General features: G+C 38.7%; 1 protein-coding gene across 1 annotated transcript; it reads left to right on the top strand.

Moving 5' to 3' along the window:
* The first annotated feature begins 8,704 nt into the window (after nucleotides 1–8,704).
* faah2b (fatty acid amide hydrolase 2b) lies at nucleotides 8,705–19,532 on the top strand. The gene is made up of 11 exons (XM_074661914.1): nucleotides 8,705–9,018; nucleotides 10,539–10,621; nucleotides 11,160–11,296; nucleotides 11,506–11,715; nucleotides 13,297–13,416; nucleotides 13,503–13,638; nucleotides 15,648–15,765; nucleotides 15,840–15,959; nucleotides 17,002–17,113; nucleotides 18,411–18,596; nucleotides 18,678–19,532. Exons 1-11 carry the CDS (start codon nucleotides 8,836–8,838, stop codon nucleotides 18,851–18,853), a joined length of 1,581 nt encoding a protein of 526 aa, XP_074518015.1. The 5' UTR covers nucleotides 8,705–8,835; the 3' UTR covers nucleotides 18,854–19,532.
* The last annotated feature ends 1,967 nt before the right edge of the window (nucleotides 19,533–21,499 follow it).

Raw genomic sequence — 21,499 nt, 5'->3', positions numbered from 1 at the left:
TACAAACATAACATAAAACATTCATGATCCTCGGATGAGAAAAATTCCACTCTGGAGGCCATTTTCAAAGCTTTGTGTTTTAGGTCGGCTAAAATGCTGTTTCCATGTAAAAGCGAGGCTTTTGCGTTTCACCTTGAAACCATTGTCGTTTAAACAGCCCCTAAATTCCTAAAAGGAGCATTTAGCTAGCTTAAAGTCTCTCACGCTACTTTCTGTCTAAGAGTTTTAGGATGACTTTTAGCTAGCTTTAAGATTCTTACAGGAGCTCTATGTTAGCCAAGCTTTCCTAAGAGTAGTTTAAGCTAGCTTCAAGTTCCTTAGTTAAGAGCTTTAAGTGATTTTCACAGCTAGCTTAAAATTCCTTACAAGAGCTTTGGATGAGCTACAGTAAATGTTTTCTATTTTCGTTTAGCCTAAAGTGTGTTACAGGAGCCTCAAATTATCAGCTAGTTAACTTAAAGTCACTCTCAGAAGCTTAAGTTAGCTTTAAAGTCTTCACAGGAGCTTTAAGTTAGCTTAAAATTCCTTACAGGAGCTTTAAGTTAGCTAAAAATTCCTTTCAGGAGCTTTAAATTAGCATTAAATTCTTCACTGGAGCTTTAAGTTAGCTTAAAATTCCTTACATGAGCTCTAATGTCCCTTAAAATTCCTTACAGGAGCTTTAAGTTAGCTTGAAATTCCTTACATTAGCTTCAAATTAGCTTAAAACTCAAATTCAATTCATGTTTTTTTTCTCCTTTTTCATTTTATTTATTTATTTATTTTTGTGAACTGTTATTTCTTAATATTCAAAAGTTTGTTTGGGAGCGCCGGTATGGCCCAGTGGTTTAGCTAGCATGTTACCCTTGAGGCTAGGCCACAGTTAGCTGACATGTCTCAACCCACTGTTACCCTGTTTACGAATCTATCCACTGTATTTTTTCGCTCTGAATAAAGCTAAAAAAAATCTGAAAAAGTAAAAAAAAATAGATACTCATGTTCTCCTTATGCTGCACCATATTGAAACTGAAAGTTAAAATTCTCCTTTAGCGCTAATTATCTTTTCCATTAACTTGTCAAAAGTTAACTGTTTCCAAATCTGCGCTGAAAAAAACAGCCTCGTAGAAATATTTTGTTTATCCTGTGAAAGCAAACATTAGCATGCTAGCTTACACTTAGCATTAAGCTCAAAGATTGCCCAAAGATGTAGCTCTTTGTCATTACAGAAGGAACTGTTTAGATTTTGCTGGATCCCCTCAAATGACCACCTGAGATGATGTCATAGGGAGCTTGAGATTATAAATTTGAGGATGAAGAAACCTGGAGCTGTACATTTAGGAATAACTGAGCTTCAATGTATTCAAGTGAATAGCAACGACATTAGCTTAACATCAATGCTACAAAGCCTTATGCGGTTCAGGAGAGTGCTTAAGGAATTTTTTAACACTTCCTTGAGTAGCATCACATGGCACTAAAAACTACAAGATTAAATATAAGACAAATGTAATAAAAGCTGAAAGGGAATATGTTTTAATCTTTTAGCTAGTAGCATAAAACTACCTCAAATACTTGAGTCTTTGAGCCAACTGTCTGTGGTTATGTTGTATCATGGGTAATGGTGACATTTTTTCTACATTAATTTTTACATAGGTCCAACAGATGTCATAAATTACTTTGTCAACAAAAGGACAGAAACTCTTTCTTTATGGTAGTATTATTTAAAAAAAAACACAGGTTTTCTGAACTGAAAAAGTTAATCAGTCTCCATATTCTGTCTTTTGTTGTAGCAGGACTTCACACAGAGCTTTAAAGTGATGAGTCCAAGTCTTACAAGTCTCACAAGGGACAAAAAATGTATTTTAATGAGGCTGGCTCATGTGGCTTTTCATGCAGATCCCCTGCTGAAATTCACCCGTTAGAAAAAGGATCAATAGCTGCAGACACCTGAGCTGTTTAGAGTCCCTTACCACAGGATTTTAATCTAAAGGAAACACAGGAGGGGGACTGGAACAAAAACTCACCCATAAGGTAAAGGATGAAATGACCTATATTTCTTATTTCAATCAGTATACATCTTTTTTTCATCAGTTTCCAAATTTGAGAGAATTTATGACGATTGGTCTCATTAGAAAAAACCAACTGAGATCCTTGGAACATGTAATAACCGTGACTCCGTCTCACACCTGAGTCCATCTAAAACTGATGGTTAACACACAGAGTCCACAATGTGTATGAAACATCAAAACACGCCTGTCCTGCATTAAAAATGCCCCATTTCCACCCGTACATCCAAATCCCGACTGTATAAATCCACCCCCCCACCTCGTACCATCGCCCCAGTTCTGGCCCCTCTTTAAGACTCATCTGTGGGTGCTAACGATCACACGCTCCCCCCTGCCCGGCCCTTACAAGCAGCCAGGTGGGGGGCCAGGGGCCTCCATAATTGGTTTTTGGAGCACAACAGCTGTTTCATGTGCCTGCACGCCTGTCTCCCAAAGGAGGAGCAGAGGGGGGAGGGGTTTAGAGGCCACATGCCCCACCTCGCTCTTCAACCTCCCCCCAACTCCCAATGAGATGAAAGACTGATGCTAAATAGACGGATAGAGAGATGGGTACAGGAGGGGATCATAAATGAATATGAACAGCAACACTTCTCTAAAAATAAAACAGTAAAAGAAAATATGTATTTTATCACCAGAAAAGAAAGCTATACCCTCTCTTCTATACACTTAATTAGAAATTCCTCATATGGAAAGAGCACGTTAACTACAGGTTATCCTGCAATATACCATTGAAGTATGTTACCTTATGACACAGAACTAACAAAACCAAAAGATATGATCTGCTACAATGAAATGCAATGTATGATTTGATATGATAAGTAACAAAGGACAGGAGACGATATGATGCAGTACAGGTTGAAACAATATGATATGACACATTTCAAAATAATACAATATAACACAGCACAATACAATAGCAATGGATAAAATAGCACAATACAGGTAATTACAACTGAATTCATTAAGATATGATACAATACAACATAGTTAATATGATACCATACTATATGCCATGATATACCACAATATGCCACAGTATACCAAAATATACCAAAATATGCCACAAAATGCCACAATATGCTACAATATACCACAATACGCCACAGTTTACCACAATATGCCACAATATGCCATTGAAAGATAGAGTATCTGGTACAGTTAAACACCATACAATATGATTCAATACAATATTTCACTATAGGACAGGATACGATATGATGGGATATGACATGAAACATCATGATACAACACCATACGAAACATTACGGTATGATACCATAAAATACCACACAATGCAATACCATATGATCTAATATTGTATGATGTAATATGACACAGTTAGTATTATATTACATGATATGAAATAGAATAGAAAACAAAATACCTTATTTATCCCTGATGTGAAATTCAGGAGGGGTCACAGCAGAAATCAAGAAAACAAAAGTAAAAAAGTGTATAGAAAGAGCAAAAAGGTCCATAAGAAAATAGATGATGACAGCTGGTCCATCATTCTTCATGTCCAGTGTTAGCTCCGTTAGCCAAGTCTGTGAATAGCATGATGCTACTCTACCTTCTGGTATTCCCTCTGTTGCTGGGTTAGCATGGCTAGCTTGTCCATCTTATTGGAGATAGATCTTACGTCCCCAATAACTATGGATGGAAGGACAGAACCAGCACGTTGTCCTAACTTCCTACTCTTTAACTTGTGGGGAAACATCTGGCCTAGCACCAGTTAGCACTGACATGCTACAGACTACTAACAGAAAGAGCACAATGCCACAATAGGAGGAAGGATATGAAAGGATATATCATGATGCCATTCAATATGATAGCTTACTAACAGATAGGATACATAAGATATTAAACAATTTAATTGTATGTAATCCGTTTCAGTGCAATACAATACGATGGGTTTCAATACAAAATAATTTATATGATACAAGACAATACAATATCATATCACTTGGCCCAGGATACAACACAAATCAATTCAAGAAACAAGAAAATATGAAAGGACACAACACAGCATGATCCGATAAACTAAACACCGTCCAGTTATTTGATGTGATCTGGTCTGAGGTTTTAAGGCAGCTTTATAAATATGCCACACAGTGGACCGTGCATCATGAAGCTCCTTCATTTATCAAACCATCAACTGAGAATCCTGTTAATCAATGTGTGCTTTCTCCACCTTGAGTGAAACACTTTACACTTTTAAGTCTAAGTAATGAAAAAAGTCACTTAGGCACATAAACAGTCTTCTTTCCAACCCCGAGGGACAGACTGATCAGGCCACACGTGTCCCTGGGGTAAAAGCAGAGCTGCTGGAAAGTGGATCAGAGCGAAGAGCTGCTTCCTCCAACGGGGAACGGTAAAGTAAATTAGTGTCCACTCAGAGACGACCGCAGCCAGACGGAGAGTTTCTCCTCTTATCTCATTAGGAAAATGAAAAGCCAGGGTAATAAATGGTGAGAGCTGATTGGCTGAGGGTAATTAAAGGAGGACAGATGGAAATTGAAAGTCAAAAACCCTGAATTGGAGGTAGATAACAGGCTGTCCACTGACAACAGAGCAAGAAAAGAAATCAACCCAGAAATGGTGCATGCACTAAGACTTAAAAGTTCCCATAAAAAAATGCCACAGACTGTACATAAGCTTTCAATAATCACCAGGTTTATTTGTTTAATGCACTCTACCAGACTGCAGATCCACCAAGGTATACAAACACTGTCAAATGTGTGTTTCCCCCTTGTTTCCCCTCATGCCTCTACATGCCCGGGACGTCTCTGAGCTCCAGGTTTCAGCTTACAGGTGAGGAATGATCTGTTTTTACAAATGGGCGAACCCCTGAGAGAAGTACTTATCTTATAACTCTCTGATTTCTCTTACTGGCAGAAAAACAGTCTTTGTTTAAGGTAACACTCCTCGTATTATTGACCTGTGTTTCTGCATTTAAACGTCCACTTAATGAGTAAATTCATCCTTAATTATATTCTTCTGTCCTCTTAAATTTGGTCGTAGAACAAGGCCCCTCTTGGAATAATGGGATCAATAAATGCTCAGCAGGATGTGTGCTGCAGTCAGTCTGTGGATTTTATTGATTTCACATTTCTTTTATGCACTCAGCCAAGCTCTATTATGACATTTTCAACTACTGCACACATTTATTAACACACACACACCACCAAGCTGCTCTGTGGAATAAATCTCACCACAGATAAAGCATTCACACTCTATAAAAATGTGATTTCAGACATTAAAATGTGGAGTCTGAGAAAAAGCATGAGCGAAAAGTTCACAAAGAGGCATTCATGTGGGTGTATTCGTGGTTTTCGTCTGATTTCAGCACATTTAATTTGAATACAATACACAACTAGAGATCTGGGAATCTAGAAAACTGCAACCAAAGAAACCAGGGGGAAGGACGCAAAATACAAATCATACAGAGAAAATGTAGATAATAGAAATTGAGCAGCTGTTTCAGTCTGTGAGACATCAAACCCTCTTTACATGCAGGGACACGTGCGCACAGCGTGGTGACAGTGCTGCTGCAGCAGACACTATGGATTCTCCACTAACCCACTGACCTGCATTGCAGTGGCACTTTTTTCCCCTCTTCCTACGTGATCTGTTTGCACAATGAGGGATTTAAGTCTAGCGCAATGCTGCCCCCTAGTGTTAGATGTTGGTTACTTCATTTAAGCAAGGTAAAGAAAAGTATTAACTGTGATTGGATAAGGATTATTGTAGTATAACTCCATGTGGGAACATGCAAAATATCTAAATAAAAGTTTAAATAAAGATAAATGGTGTTTAGATAAATTTCTTTATACTAAAAAGAAATAAAGTGAAAGGTCTGTGATACTGTATAATTCGATAAAATATCATACTGTATTATAGGATACCATACAAAACAAAAAAAAGCTGTACAAAATTACTTGATAATGAATGGACAATGCAATATGATAGGGGACAGATACAATAAAGTAATCGAGAGACTAAAGATACAATATGATACAGTAAGATATTATTGGGTACAGTACAACGCAATACAATACATTTTAATAGATGTTACAATTTGATATATTACTGTACGAAATGCTACAACAGTGGTTCCCTACCTTTTCTAACTCAGGGCCCACTTTTAAGTCTCAAAAATTTTGCTGACCCCACAAATATGGAGGCTATGAAATGCCTTCTCAGAGAACTTCTTCTTCTTTTTTTTTTTTTTTTTTTTTGCAGATTAAACAAAAAGGACCAAAATAAATGAATTCTGAAATGTGGTCCTGTAGCAAAGTGATCCGACCAACAACAATAAAAGTTCCTATCTCTCATTTGCTTGTCACATGTCTAAAACTTGAAGGAAAAAAAATAAATAATGAAAATGATATTTGAACATTTTTATTATTGTTTTGCGGGTAACCGTTATTTAACATTCAATATTATTATTATTTTTTAAATTGTTTCTATAAAATTACACCCCCACAAAAATCATATTATTTTGAAAATGATTTGAGGCCCACTTGGAATACCTCTGCCGACCACCAGAGGGGGCTGGTCTATAGGTTGGGAATCACTGTTACAATACTTTATATGATATGTGATTATGATACATTATGATATAAAATATGATGTGATATGTTAAAAAATTATATAATACAAAAATTTACAAATGATGTATTACTATATATGATCTGTTGCATCACAATACAATCTATATAATACAATAAAGTTTGTTGCAGTGCATTTCTATTTAGTAAATTCTTATAAGAAAAAATGAAACAAACTAAACATCAACTTAAATTTAGATATTATTTCAATTAGAATTTTTTTTCTTTGGGGGAAGCAGATTTTGCAGTTATATTGTGTCACAATGTGTAATATAATATTAGTTAAAAAGATATTGGATGAAAAACATATTCTATATCTGCCATTATGTACAATGCACTATTTTTTACAGTAGTATATAAGGTATACTGTGTTTTCAAGTTACTTTATATGATTTTAAAATTATTAATCTATTTTACATTGTGTATTATTATATGCCATCATATACTTTTTATAATATGTATTGTGTTCCCTTAGGCGTTTTTGTCTCACATACCTTTGCTTTCCCTCCCAATATGTTCTGGCTTTCCTCACATAACTTTGGTGTTACCTCTCAATATGTCTGGATTTCCCCTGCGTCCCCTTGCAATATGTTTTGCATTCCTCAGTATTATTTCAATCCCTGACAAGAATTTTTTCCCTTTTTGCTCTCAGTACTTTGTCAACTTACAGCTCTTTTGCATTCCCTCCAAATATTTGCTTGGCCTTGTTACTGTAACAGCAGCTGCCACGCCCCCTCTATTGTAAAGTGACCTGTGAGGAGACTTCGTTTGACTCTGAGACACTTGATCTGTTTATTTTATTTATCTATTTTTATTTTTCACATTTCCAGATTTCCCGCCTTAAAATCTCCAGGCTCTAAGGTCATAGAAATAAAGAAATAAACTTTTGCTGAACTCTTTCCTTTGAGTCTCTTATATTTAATCGTTTCAAAGAGCCACTTGTGTTTTTACATTAATCCCAAATTAGTGTGTATAAATTGTGACAAGTTTTAAAGTCTCACACAATGCTTGTGTGTGCAGCGATCAGCCTACAGTCAAAGGGAGGACTTGTTCCTGTGAATTTTTTGCTACATCGCTCCATCCTAATAGAAAGGTTTTAAGTTAACGTTTCACATTCAAACATTAGTTCAGTATTATATACAATATACAATAGAACCATTGTCTCCAATTCTACATGCACAGGTTAAACTTTACCTTTGGTAAGCTGGAAGGCAAATATGGAGCAGTGGAGATCTTTCCGGTCTTACCTTTCAAAACAAAAGTCAAGTCAGAGAAAAAAAAAAACTATAAAATTATAAAGAGCCAATAAGAGCCTAACTTTTTGCATTGTAACTTAAATGATGTACAAGAAAGTTTTTTTTAAAGGATGAGAATAATTACAAGGCATGCTAAAATTAACACTTGTTTAATGATTATTAAGAGCTGCAATTAATGATAGGCTATATCTAGTTCAAAAGATTAAGTATCCTGATGTTGCCAATCTGGCGTGAATGATAAATAATTAGACAATAACTAATTTTATTTGTAATAATCTTACCAAATGCCTGTTAAAGCCAATTTGTCACAATTAGCGATGCAAAAAGCTAGATTGGAGGAAAGCCATATCATTTTGCTAAGTATTGATGACTCTTCTTTTGGCATCACAGGAGTTGGGACAAAGATTACTGTGTTACTATTCTTTTAACCAACTTATCAATAAATTATTATTTTACTCTTTTAAAGTATTTTTTAAAAAGGGTCTAGTTCAGTTGTTTCTATGTTGGGGACACAGACTGAAAAGTTTGGAAACCTCTGCAAGTTTAATAAATAAATAAATAAATAAATAAATAAATAAATAAGAAAAGAAAAAAAAAAACGTTATTTTTTGTAATAAGTTTTGTATGTTTTATAAAAAAAGAAAAAAAAACTATCTTTAAAATCGTTTGTGTGTTTGTTTCAAACCAAAAACGTCTTTTATTTGTTTCCTGAACCTTCAATGTAAAACTTGTTTAAACTTTATTTTGAAACAAAACACCGAATTTCCGGTTCTCACCTGTGCTACCTTAACGTAGCACCTATATAAACGTAACGGTAAATGTACATGTCGCTGTTACAGCGGAGCTTCCCCGGTAGAGAGGCTCCAGAGGCAGCTGGCTCGCAGCCGAACAACCGTTGACCCTCTCGTCTCCCTCCGCGGCTCAAACATGGCTCTCATAGACTTGCTAAAGTGGGTCGTCTTCAAACTGGTGACCGGCTTCCTTTATTTGATGTATAAGATGTTTGCACCCAGTAGATCTCATCTGGTGGGGAAGAAGGTTCCGCCCGTCAGCGACCCTCTGCTGCTGGTGTCTGCGAAGCAGCTGGCCACAAAGATCCGGAGAAAAGAGGTGTGTAACCGGTCAGACCGAGCCACAACTGGGGCTTGTTTATTGACAAACTGCAGGTAGATGTTTCTTTGGAATCACAAAAGTTAAACATGCTGCTGAATGTTTGTTTTAACGTTTGTGTTGTGGTTGATACACTCAGTTACAGCCCACTCCGTTTCCTTTAGTTTATTCTCTCATACCAGCCTGGACATGACACCTGTAGAGCTCCTCATCTACTTTAAAAAAAAATCGAAAAATGTGATTTTTGAACATTTTCCATATTCTAAACAAAATCATATGCATTTTGTGCATTAAATGTAAATTTTATTTTTTTAAACTTTTTTTTTTTTTTTTTTAAATGTCGTCATTCTTTTTTAGATAAAATGTATCCATACATTTTTATTTATTTATTAATCAACTAGCAGAGGTTCCCGAACTTTTCAGTCTGTGTCCCCAACATAGAAACAACGAAACTAGACCCTTTTTAAAAAAATCTTTAAAAGAGTAAAGTAAGAATTTATTGATAAGTTGGAAAAAAATAGTGACACAGAAATCTTTGTCCCAACTCCTGCGATGCCAAAAGAAGAGTCATCAATACTTAGCAAAATGATATGGCTTTCCTCCAATCTAGCTCTTTGCATCACTACTAGTGACAATTTAGCTTTAACAGGCATTTGGTAAGATTATTACAAATAAAATTAGATATTGTCTAATTATTTATCATCAACGCCAGATTTGCAACATCAGGATACTTGCAGCATCAGAACCTGAGTGCAACAAACCTGCTAATGCACTGAGCAACACACCCATTCCTAACGTTAATTTCTTTAACCCCTTTAAAAGCTTTTCTTCCTATACAAAAAGTAATCTAATCGGAAATTAAAATTATTTGGGAAGTCATTTTTTGTTCTGTTGTTATCTTTTAATAGCAACGTCTGTTTTACAAGCTTTAAAGCACCGAAGACGAGCAGTGTTGCTAGCTTAAAGCTTCAAGAGAGACGAACGGTTAAGCTAGCAGCTAACGGCTAGCGACACGCCCGCAGTTATTTTCTGAATTATCATTTATTATCTTGCCATTTTATATTTCATATTTTAAAACTACACTTTTTAATTTTTTATGTCGTTGTTTTTGAGCATAGTAGAAAAAAAGAGGCAGTAAATTGTAGAAACAAGGGTTTTCTGCTTTTCTTGGGCAGATATGCTAATTGTGCTACCAAGGTGAAGAATCCTGTTTTTAGAGCTAGGTTAAAGATAAGAGCAGTCTTATGCAGATATTTGACAATAATAATCCTGTTTATTACATTTAACTGGTTAGTATATGAAGGGTATCAGACTATACTAAATTCAAGGGATCAGCTACAAGAAAAAAAAGGGTCTGGGAAAATATCTAAGGTTATGAAAAACCTGTTTTATATTTACCTTCAGGCATGTACTGTCTGTAGTTTTCCCCCAAATCAGTGTGTTTGACTTGTTCCTGCGCTCTGTGATTTGTATGATTTGTGTGCATCACCCTGTCTCATATACTGTGTGTGTCCCTGCAGGTTACAAGTGTGGAGGTGGTGCAGGCTTACATCGACAGGATCCAGGAAATTAACCCTCTGCTGAATGCTATTGTGGTAGAAAGGCAAGATAGATATTGTTGAATGCGGAAAATTCTTTGAAGTGTTGGGTCTTGAAAAGGCAAAAATATGTGTGCAACTTTTGAAATGATAAAACAATCATTTTAACAAACATCAAATGGGTCAGGCTTGTTGGGCTTCATAATTTATTGCATACTTTTTACCTTTGATGATCGTACTTTGCAGAATTGAAGCTCAATTACTACATTTTATGATCCTCCAGTTTCGCTTATACAACTTCCTTTCTGAACAAAATGTTCTTCTGCCCTCACAAGCCAAAAGTGACATACCTGTCTTATGTAACTTTACCTCTGTAAGGAAAAAAAAAACCCTTCTTTTGCCCTCGTATGTCAAATCTGACACATCTCCTTACCTCAGCGTTTTCAAGTTAAAATTATAGCACTGTGGTGCCTCAGGGGGGTATGTGTGTTACAGCTCAGGAAAGGTTGAGACTCAGAAAAAATCAGTGAATACATGAAGTCACAGCTGAGTATGTTGAACGTCGTTTAAAGCATTATTTCAACTGACTATCTTTCTGTTAAGGTTTGATGAGGCCCTCAAAGAGGCAGCCCTGGTCGACAAGCTGATCGAGGAGGAGACTGGAGGAGAAGAGGTTCTGGAGGACCGGCTGCCTCTGCTAGGAGTCCCTCTCTCAGTCAAAGAGTCGTATGCTGTCCAAGGTAGACTTCCAGATATCTGATCTCATGTCAGTCACTCTACACCATGGTTACATACTGTACTTCAAACAACCCGTAAACGAGCCTCTGGTAACATATAGGCACCCACACCCAGTTATTGTTGAGCAGAGAAACTTGAACTTCCTCCATCGTACTGTACATCCCCTCGTAATGAGAGGTAAACAGTGCTGTCATGACTCCTGGTCTTGCAGGTATGCCTATCACCGGAGGTTTGGTCTTCAGGAAAGACGTCATCGCCAGCGTCGACTCCCCACCTGTGGCCTGGCTGAAGAGAGCAGGTGCCATCCCGATTGGCGTCACGAACACGCCCGAGCTGTGCATGTGGGGAGAGTCCCACAACCACCTGTACGGCATCACCAACAACCCCTACGACCTGTCGAGGACCCCAGGAGGGAGCTCAGGTCAGAGAGCCCTGTTGTTTGATTTGCGTTCAAAATTAAGAAGTGTTTAATCAAAGCAGCTTTTTGTTGAAGTGTCTTTGTCTCCATAATCAGCCTGATAATCACATTACAGCTCATAACAGACTCACAAACACAGAGACTCTGCTCCAGTGCCTGGAGAAACTCTGATTTACACATTTGCCCAATCAAATTATGTCACTAGATTGGTTTTAAAGGCTTATACAAGTTTTCTCTGCTTCTTCCTGTTAGACATACTCCAGTCAGGACTACTTTCATAACATCAACAATAAAAGTAGTAAAAAAAGAAACAAGTGAAAAGTTGTTTGCGATAAATCAGCATGAGAGAATGTTGCTTTGGCTTTTACGCTTCTTGATAGCGCCCATTCCCAAACAGCAGGGGGCGGTGTAACCCAAACACACGTCCACCGTGGTACTAAACTACAGTAGAAGAAGTTGTTTACACCGTTTACAACATTCTATTTTCACCAATTCCTCTTCTCTGCAGAGTTTTGTTAAACTTTCACAACAGGGATTGTTCATCACACAGTTATCACAGTGATCTCTGTGTGATGAACCGTATAAGTGCAAGTATTTTTGTACTTCAGACACCAAGAGTACGGTGGCCGGTAGGTGCCAGCTGATTTGCAAAAGCAACAATGCAAATGCAAACACCACAATGCAAATGCACAAGCCACAACACAACGAAGGTTAAGAGGACAGTTTTCCCAACAGACACAGAAAAGATGTGAAAGAAAGTTAATGATTGTTTCCTTTTTAAACTTTGGCTATGCTAAATATAGCGCTAGTGCTAACGTCATGACTGATTCATAAAGCTAAATATAAGATGAAGTATTTTTCTTTCAATAAAAGTACAATGAAGGATATTAAATCACCCATACGAAGCTTTATTTATCATAGATGAAGTTAAAAAGGAAAATCATTTACTTACTTTCACAACTTTTCTGTGTTGTGGCGTTTCCAAATCGTCTGACACCCACCAGCCACCGAACAAGAGCTCCAGTTCCTTGATGCATCTCTGCGCGGAAGTTAGACATTTTCAGCAGTAAGCAGCGTGGAAGGCGGGGAGAGCACAACTCCTTTCTCCTTCATGTGTAAGCATGACAAGTCAAGGCAGTGAGAGCAGCAGCTCGAATCATTTCCTTACATTTTTCAGTACATATCTGCTGTCCTCCAAACCACTTTTTAGCCTTGGCGCCGTTAGCTGCAGTCAGTCCCCATGTGTCCCACTAATTACACATTAGCAACACACAGAGGAAATTATATCACAGCTAGAACTGACAGATATTTTGCTTAAAGCTAATAAATTCACAAGCTAGTCATAATATATTTTCATTATATGATGAATGAAATTTAATAAAAAGAGAATGATAGCTTAACCCAAAACTTTAGAGGTGACTTTTCCGACCATCATCCTTTCTTATTTTCTCCACAAGATCTCAAAATGTTTGTAGGAATTTCATCGCATCCAGTTTGAGTTTTGATCTGTTTTGATGGTGTGATCCTCTAACCACACACCCCTCCCCTACCTCTTTGTTTTCCTCTCATCCCTCCATCGCTCAGGTGGCGAGGGCAGCATCGTGGGCGGAGCCGGCTCTGTCATCGGCATCGGCTCGGACATCGCCGGCAGCATCCGTATGCCATGTTTCTTCAACGGGATATTCGGCCATAAAACCACTCCTGGTGAGAAAAAGTGATGTGAGAGACAGACTCTGAGGAGCAGAAACTGAACTTTAAAGCAATGAGTGCTTCGTGATTCGTCCTCACAGGCGTGGTGACCTCTGAGCACCAGTACCCCCCCACCACCGGCAGACACGAGGAGTACGTTAGCAACGGTCCAATGTGCCGCTACGCTGAAGACCTGCTGCCTGTGCTCAAGATCATGGCTGGGCCCAACGCTCACATGTAAGTAATATGATCGTGTGTTGCTCGGGGGATGGGGGGGCCTTTTGTTCTCACTCATGAACCATCTGAGAAACTGTCATGAGAGTGGCCCACTTAAAGTCGAAGAACTCGTTCTGTGGAGGACACGTTGTCATGCACTCAGGATTGTTAATATGCAAATACAGCAGACACTGGTAGGCTCAGGTATGTCTGAAAACTCATGTTCCTGAGTCCTGGTCCCCAAACCACAGTCAGAGCCAGGATGACTTCTTAGCAAAAAAGTTGAGACAAATGGGGCAAAAGTCCAGACATAAATACATAAAACTTTCTGTTGTCACTTTCACACAAAAACACCGCTAAATAAGGCTCTAGTTCTCATCGTGTTGTAAAACGGCGCTACCTCCGCTGCAGAGCCACAGCTGGCAACGAGGCGCTCGCCTCTTAGTGTATCAGTCCGCGCGGCGTGCCAGATATAAACAAACCCAGGTAGTCTGCCAGGACGAAGAGACATGATGAGAACTAGAGCCTTATTTAGCGGTGTTTTTGTGTGAAAGTAACGCGCTGAAAATTCTCTAAATAAAGCGTGAATGCAGACTGATGTCAGATGTTTTCGGTGGGAGTCCGTTTATTTTTGTTTTGTGGTCAAGTAAAATATGGCCCCGTCTGAGTGCAGAGGAAACCGGCAGAGGAGCAGGGAGGAGGTGTGTGGTGCGAGCGCTCTGGGCTTCTGCTGCACAAAATCACTGCTGTAGGGGTAATTTCTGCCCTAAACCTTGTGATAGGACCCAACTTGTTCCATCCCGGAGTATCACTTTAAAGTTCAAAGAAGTCCCAAGAAGATAGTGTCCTTCCTCTTTGTGATAAAGTTTGTTCATCTTTCCCAACTTTTTCGTAAAGGATGCTCCTCTTAGTCTCAGCGAAGAAGTCATCTTTCCATGTTATGTATTTTTGTTAGTATTTCCATCCATTCTTTGAGATTTGGAGGCTCAGGTTTATACCATCTCTTTGTTATACGTTAAAAAAAACATTTATTTTTCAAAGAAAAGTTTGAGGTGGGCCTGCCAGAAAGTGGCAGTTGGACCCCTGATACACACAACAAAGGCAAATAAAAGCCATAAAAATCAAAATTTAATATGGTTTGTTATGGTTTACCAGATTGTAAACTGTCTTTCTATACAAATCAGTTTGATGTGCCAAAGAAAGATAAAATATGTGTCCTGTACAGGCTACTTAGCCTTTAGCTCATGCTCTATCTCTCTCCTGTTTATCTTTCTGCTGCTCTTCTGTCCTTTTTCTGTCTGATAGTTAGGCTCCTGTGTTCACCACCACTACAAAATTAATCACAGAAATAGTTTCCAGCAGAGAAAAACACAGATCTCTCCTCTCACTACTAAACTTCGTCAGTGAACGTGGTGTTGTCATAGAGACTTAGATGTGCTGTAAATCAACAAACTGGAAAATTGAGAAGAAACATTTAGAAATAACCTGTATCAGCGCTGATGATCTCATTTTAAGTTGTGGATCATGATCAGGCAAATATCTAGAAGTGAGACTTTTCAAAGTCACTTAGAAACCTTATTTTTCATTTTTGTCTGTTTTTGGGTCAGTGTGTTAGTGTATTCACACAGCAGGGGGTCACTGGTCTCTGGCACTGATATTTTTGGGGTCACAGGCTGGAAAATTTAGAAAGCTTTGCTCCAGAACAAACCATAAAGCCTCCAAAAAGTGTCACAACATCATTTTTGAAGCACTAACACTGACAATGTGTCCTCTGCATTTTTGACCTGAGGCTGTCACGTACATGCTAAGCTAAGCAAATCCTCTGCTATTACTCGTCTTGAAGTTAAACTCCTGGAGGCATGTCGAAGCGGCACAGGTGTTTTTCTGTTACGTGACTCTGACAGGTCCGGACCACTCTTCAGCTCAACACGTCAAATGCCACGAATTCTCCTCAAACTACCTGGTTTGCAAGTTTCTGTCAAGGAAAGGTGAGACTGATGGATGGAAAATGTTTGGTGGTGTGTCCACAGGCTGAACTTAGACGAGAAGGTCGACCTGAAGACGCTGCGGTACTTCACGATCCCTGACGACTGCGGCGCTCTGCTGGTGGCCCCCGTCTCTAAGGAGCTCATCGACATTCAGAAGAAGGTTCGTGTGCATCAGTCATTCATGGAAACCCTCTCACATGACAGCGTTTTTTAACCTGACTTGATGTTCTTCAGGTGGTGCAGCGTCTGGAGGAAGACCTCGGGGTGAAAGTGGAGGAGGTGAGGTTCCCCGAGCTGCGCCACAGCGTCCAGATGTGGAACACCTACATGAATCTCCCGGACAGAAACGGAAAGGTACGTGAGAAAGTTACTGCACAGCAAAAAGTGAGATTTACAGAATGAGGATAAACAAGTAAGACAGAGGTGACTCTGGCTTTTAGAGTGGCTCAACATATAACACGCCATGTCATGACAACAGCTCCTATTGAGGTCAGCTGCTTAGAGACACTTTACTCTGTCTCCACGACACAAACACACTCTTATAGATTAGTCAGTGGTGTTTGGAAACTTCAAATTCAACTATAAATCTACTTTTTGCAAACATTTCCACTGTTTATTTTATACAATGGCAGTGTAAAGGTCGTGTTTCCTGCGTTTCAGATTCTTTAGACACAGATTGAAGCGCCACAACAATCTAAACTTATTTCTGCTCTTCATGACCAAAGTTAAATTTAAATCCTTGTATCAGACAAAAATAGTAATTATTTTTTTCTTTCAAGAGTCTAATCACTTCTTGACTCTACCTCCCAACCTATTTCACAACTTGGAAAAAAATACACAAGAACGGCAGCTGTCAATCATTGTTAAATGTGACATAAAGCCTTGTTTTTAACCTCTTATAACTAATGAAAACTAAACTTTTCAGAAAAGAGAACTTGAATACAAGACAGCCAAATAATATCTTCAAATCACCACAACAATCAGACGAGAGAAACATTTCTACCAGGTGTATTAATTTCTTAAAGTTTGACCACAGCTCATCTGGAATGACTGGGGAGACTGATTTTTGACCTATACTGAAGCCAGCCACCAGGGGGAGCAGTTATTGTGGCGACCTCACTTCAAGCTGAGCAAGATGACGTCTATTTTTTCACAGTGTATGGCCCCAGCTACCAAGTGTTATTTTATTTCCAAAGAGCTGGGTCTTCAATGTTCTCAGATCTAGAATAAGACCATATAGATCAGTTGTAGCTGGGGAGATTTTTCCACCACTAGGGGGACAACAGAGATCAGATGATCTGATAATGATAAACATGTTACTCAGACGTTACACTGTTAGAGGACTTCTTGTGACCCTGAACACAAATAACACAGTTTTTCAAAATGTATCCCACAGCCAGCTGAGCCCTTCAATGAGATTTTGGGTGAACCAGGACATCCTGTGAGACCTGTGTGGGAGCTCCTGAAATGGTTGGTGGGGAGATCAACCCACACCTTTGCCTCTATCGGTACGTTAATGTGTTATTTTGTTTTATTTTATCTTATTTGACTTATTTTTAATTACATTATTTTTTAATGGATGCAATATTTTTGCAAATGCTGAAATTACAATGAAACCCTCAAAAGTTGAATACAGAAAAAATACTAGAGAAATCTTACATTGAAAAAATTATTTGTCAAATTATTGAAAAATTGAAGTAAGATTATTTTTCATTTTTCTTTTTTTTTTTTGAGATTCAGAATTCATCTTATTACAATTCTTAGTTTGCTTTACTGTTCTTTTTTTCCCCCAGGATATACTTAAAAGTTAATCTGGAATAAAATCAGCTTTCTTTTACCCTGACGAACCATAAAAAATAACACAACAGTTACAACAGAAATCTTCTCCTTAGCCTGTTAGCTTCTGCTAGCTAGATAACGCTGTAAAAGACTACCTCTAAATCAGACAGCTACTTATCTTGCTAGCTGATAAACACGGTTAACGGTAATAGACTGTCTTTTAATTTAGCTCAGCATGAATGCTAATGCTGCTTATCTTGTGAGCTAACAAGCTCAGTAGATTCTTAAGGGAAACACGTTTTCAAAACAAAGTTTGCATTTTTGGCTAAATCTTGCTAGCTTGAACTCATATCACAGCTAGTGTTAGCTGCTAGCTGTTAGCTTCTGCTAGCTAGATAACGCTGTAATAGACTACCTCTAAATCAGCTAGCTACTTATCTTGCTAGCTGGCTGATAAACACAGTTAACAGTAATAGACTGTCTTTTAATTTAGCTCAACATGAATGCTAATGCTACTTATCTTGTGAGCTAACAAGCTCAGTAGATTCTTACGGGAAACACGTTTTCAAAACAAAGTTTGCATTTTTGGCTAAATCTTGCTAGCTGGAACTCATATCACAGCTAGTGTTAGCTGCTCACTCTCTTTCGCTACTTTGCCGCCTAAGCGTTAGCATGTTAACATTCAATATACTAAATAAAAGAAATAAGAGAACTTAAGGCGTTGTGTAACAGTTTACTTTCTAACAGGAGGTAGTTAGCTTCAGTGACAACAGTGCTAGAGTGCACCTGAGGTAGCTAACAACTAGCTAAAAATGATGGCCTTTGTTTTTCATATTCACTTCCCTGAGTATTTTATTAACTGTAACAGAAAAAGTAGCTGAAATTGTTGCTTCTAAGACAAAAAAGAACAGATAGTGTAAAGTTATAGATGGACGGACGAGCAGCTTTAGCTCAAATTTTGTGTAACTGTCTGAAAGCTGTGGCTGTTCAGATTTTTGCTAATAGAGCAGCGTGTTTATGTTTCAGGTCTGGCCCTGCAGGAGATGACCGTCTCCAAACCCTCACCGTTCATCCTCCAGCAGAAGGAGAAGCTGCAGAAGGCGCTGGAGGAGCTGCTGGGGACTGATGGAGTTTTTCTGTACCCGGCTCATCCCCGGGTAGCTCCGATAACCCACCACCCGCTCTTCAGACCTCTGGACTTCGCCTACACAGGTCAGTTTTGATTCTACTCATATTCTCTGAGCGTCCTGCTCTGGTTTCACCACCATCCTCCATCTTTACCTCCACCTCCAGGTGTGATCAACGTCCTGGGGCTGCCGGTCACTCAGTGCCCTCTGGGTCTGAACAAGGACGGCATCCCCCTCGGTGTGCAGGTGGGCGCTGGGAAGATGCAGGACCGCCTCAGTCTGGAAGTGGCGCTGTACCTGGAGAAGGCTTTCGGAGGATGGAAGGAGCCTGAAGCTGCCTGAAACCACACACACACACTCACACACTAACACACACACACTCCTCCATGACCTGAGCTGAGCATATGTATGAATGTGAAGAGCCGTGCTGCCTGTCACTGAACACAAAGATACAATCTGATGGTTGAATGTGAACGTTCAAGAGATTATTTTTTTCTTTCATGAATAAAAAGAGACTTCATCTTTCGAGGACAAGCTTTGAAAATAGTTTTAAAGGAAAATGTTAACCTGCACATTCATTCCCCTCTTTAACAAAACTTAGAGCTTTTTCAGAATATGTTGAAACTTGTTGCTTACTTTTTTTATCACCATGTAAAACAACTCCAACTCCAGCCAAGCTTTTAAACGCACGTTAAGCTCAGGTGTTACCTGACTCTGCGGACATTAAAGAATCATAAAGGTGTGATCTGATCCTGCACTTACAGGTGAAGATAATCTCGAGGTGACAATCAAGTTGTGGTCAGAACAACGTAACACCTGTGTAGATGTTTACTTGACATGTAAAGGGAACAGCACTTCATGAGATTATGTAGGTTTTTAGAAAATGTTTAAAAATTGTAAAATTCACTTACAGAAACGTGCAGATTTAGCTGTGTGGACATGTGAATGTTGGGGTTTAATCAGTTGTGGTGCCTGTTTTCTGCTGCAAACTGTTGTTTCAGGTTAATAAAAGAAAACATGTGAGAAGAAATGCATTGACATGAATATTTAAAACTTAACCTGACAGCTAGTTTTGCCATTTTTTGTGCAGCTTTAGTTAAAGTTTTGATTTTAGCCTGTACTGCAGTAAGAAGCAACAGCTAATGTTAAGATAGAAAAACATGCATCCAACCTTTTCAAAGTCAGAAAAAAACACACAAGTGAATTCTACATATTTTCACCGGTACGATGGAGTTACATTTGGGTCCCTCCTTGACTTATATTATAAGTATGCATTAAAAATATATTTATACACAGGTACCACCTCTCAAGAAAGAAGAATATTGTAGAAAAGTTAAATTGTTTTATGTGTTTTCTAAAAACTGGACGAAAGCAGATTAAACTGTAAGTTTTAGAGCCTTTTCAGAGCTTCTGGCTCCTGCCGACGGCGCCAAAAGAACTAAAAACTGGTTAATGACCATGATACGACCATTTCAACAAACTCCCCTCAAAATTGATGTATAACTTCATTAATTATATAATTTTTGTGTTACATTTGATGAATTGAGCAGTTTAGCTACTTTTTAGTGGAAAGGTTTTGGTACATATGCGTTTTTTCAATGCAGAAAATGCCGATTTTAAAAAATGAGTAATAATCCAATTTCATTTAAACCACAACTTCTTGAAAGTTTAGCAAGGATTTTTCCTGAAAAAGTGTGTGGATAGTTTCATCAGAACAGACAAAACTTCAGCTGCCTGTAGTTGTAAACAAATACATTAAGGAAACTATTTATAGCGTTGATGAGATAGAGGTCTTTGAAACTCGTGTATCAAATATGACAACAACCAAGAAAACATGGATCATGTTGAAAAATAAACCACGTGTAAGTGTCAGAAAACGTTGAATCTAATGCATAACTCCTTCCTAGTCAGGCTTTGAACTTTTCAGCCCGCCCTCGTATGAAGATGTTGATTTCACCTTCCAATGTGATATGACTCCTGCCGACACTGCCAAAATAACCAGGTTCAATGACCGTGATACTACTGTGGTTGACTGACCAGAAAACTAACCAGACATATACCTCTGAAATAAGATATAAGTTAAAGCTTTTCAGAAGGCCAACATTCCTAGAAATAAAATCCTTTTTATTGGTCTTTTTACTGAAGAAATACTGAATTTTAGGTTTCACTGTGAGCCATGATTATCACAATTAAAGGGAATACACTTGAAATACAATCACCGGCCACTTTATCAGGTAGAACTGCCTTAATCCTTGGTGGCGTAGATTCAACAAGGTCCTGGAAACATTCCTCAGAGAGTTTGGTCCATATTGACATGATAGCATCACACAGTTGCTGCAGATTTGTCGTCTGAACATCCATGATGAGAATCTTCCGTTCCACCACATCCCAAAGGTGCTCTATTGGATTGAGATCTGGGGACTGTGGAGACCATTTGAGTACAGGGAACTCATTGTCATGTTGAAGAAAGCAGTCTGAGATGATTCCAGCTTTATGACATGGAGCGTTATCCTGCTGGAAGTAGCCATCAGAAGATGGGTACACTGTGCTCATAAAGGGATGGACATGGTCAGCAACAACACTCAGGTAGGCTGTGGACTTTAAACCATGCTCAGTTGGTACTAAGGGGCCCAAAGTGAGCCAAGAAAATATCCCCCACACCATTACACCAGCAGCAGCAGCCTGAACCGTTGATACGAGGCAGGATGGATCCATGCTTTCATGTTGTTGAGGCCAAATTCTGACCCTACCATCTGAATGTGGAGCAGAAATCCAGAAATCTCTGAGTTACTGTTGCCTTTCTATCAGCTCCAACCAGTCTGTCCATTCTCCCCTGATCTCTGGCATCAACAAGGCATTTTGTCCCACAGAACTGCTGCTCACTGGATATTTTCTTTTTGGGACCATTCTCTGTAAACCCTAGAGATGGTTGTGGGTTAAAATCCCAGTAGATCAGCAGTTTCTGAAATACTCAGACCAACGACCATG

Source organism: Halichoeres trimaculatus, unplaced genomic scaffold (genome assembly GCF_033239565.1).
Source record: "Halichoeres trimaculatus isolate MK-OKI-2021-1 unplaced genomic scaffold, fHalTri1.1 fHalTri1_scaffold_22, whole genome shotgun sequence".
NCBI classification, from domain to species: Eukaryota; Metazoa; Chordata; class Actinopteri; order Labriformes; family Labridae; genus Halichoeres; species Halichoeres trimaculatus.
This window is presented reverse-complemented; position numbering and strand designations above follow the sequence as displayed.

What these genes read in the sequence shown, in the direction of transcription:
- faah2b (XM_074661914.1), top strand. Translation starts at nt 8,836, where the DNA reads ATGGCTCTCATAGACTTGCTAAAGTGGGTCGTCTTCAAACTGGTGACC. An exon ending in AATGCTATTGTGGTAGAAAG is followed by an intron (nt 10,622 to 11,159) that starts GCAAGATAGATA and finishes CTTTCTGTTAAG; the next exon opens with GTTTGATGAGGCCCTCAAAG. An exon ending in CCACACCTTTGCCTCTATCG is followed by an intron (nt 17,114 to 18,410) that starts GTACGTTAATGT and finishes TTTATGTTTCAG; the next exon opens with GTCTGGCCCTGCAGGAGATG.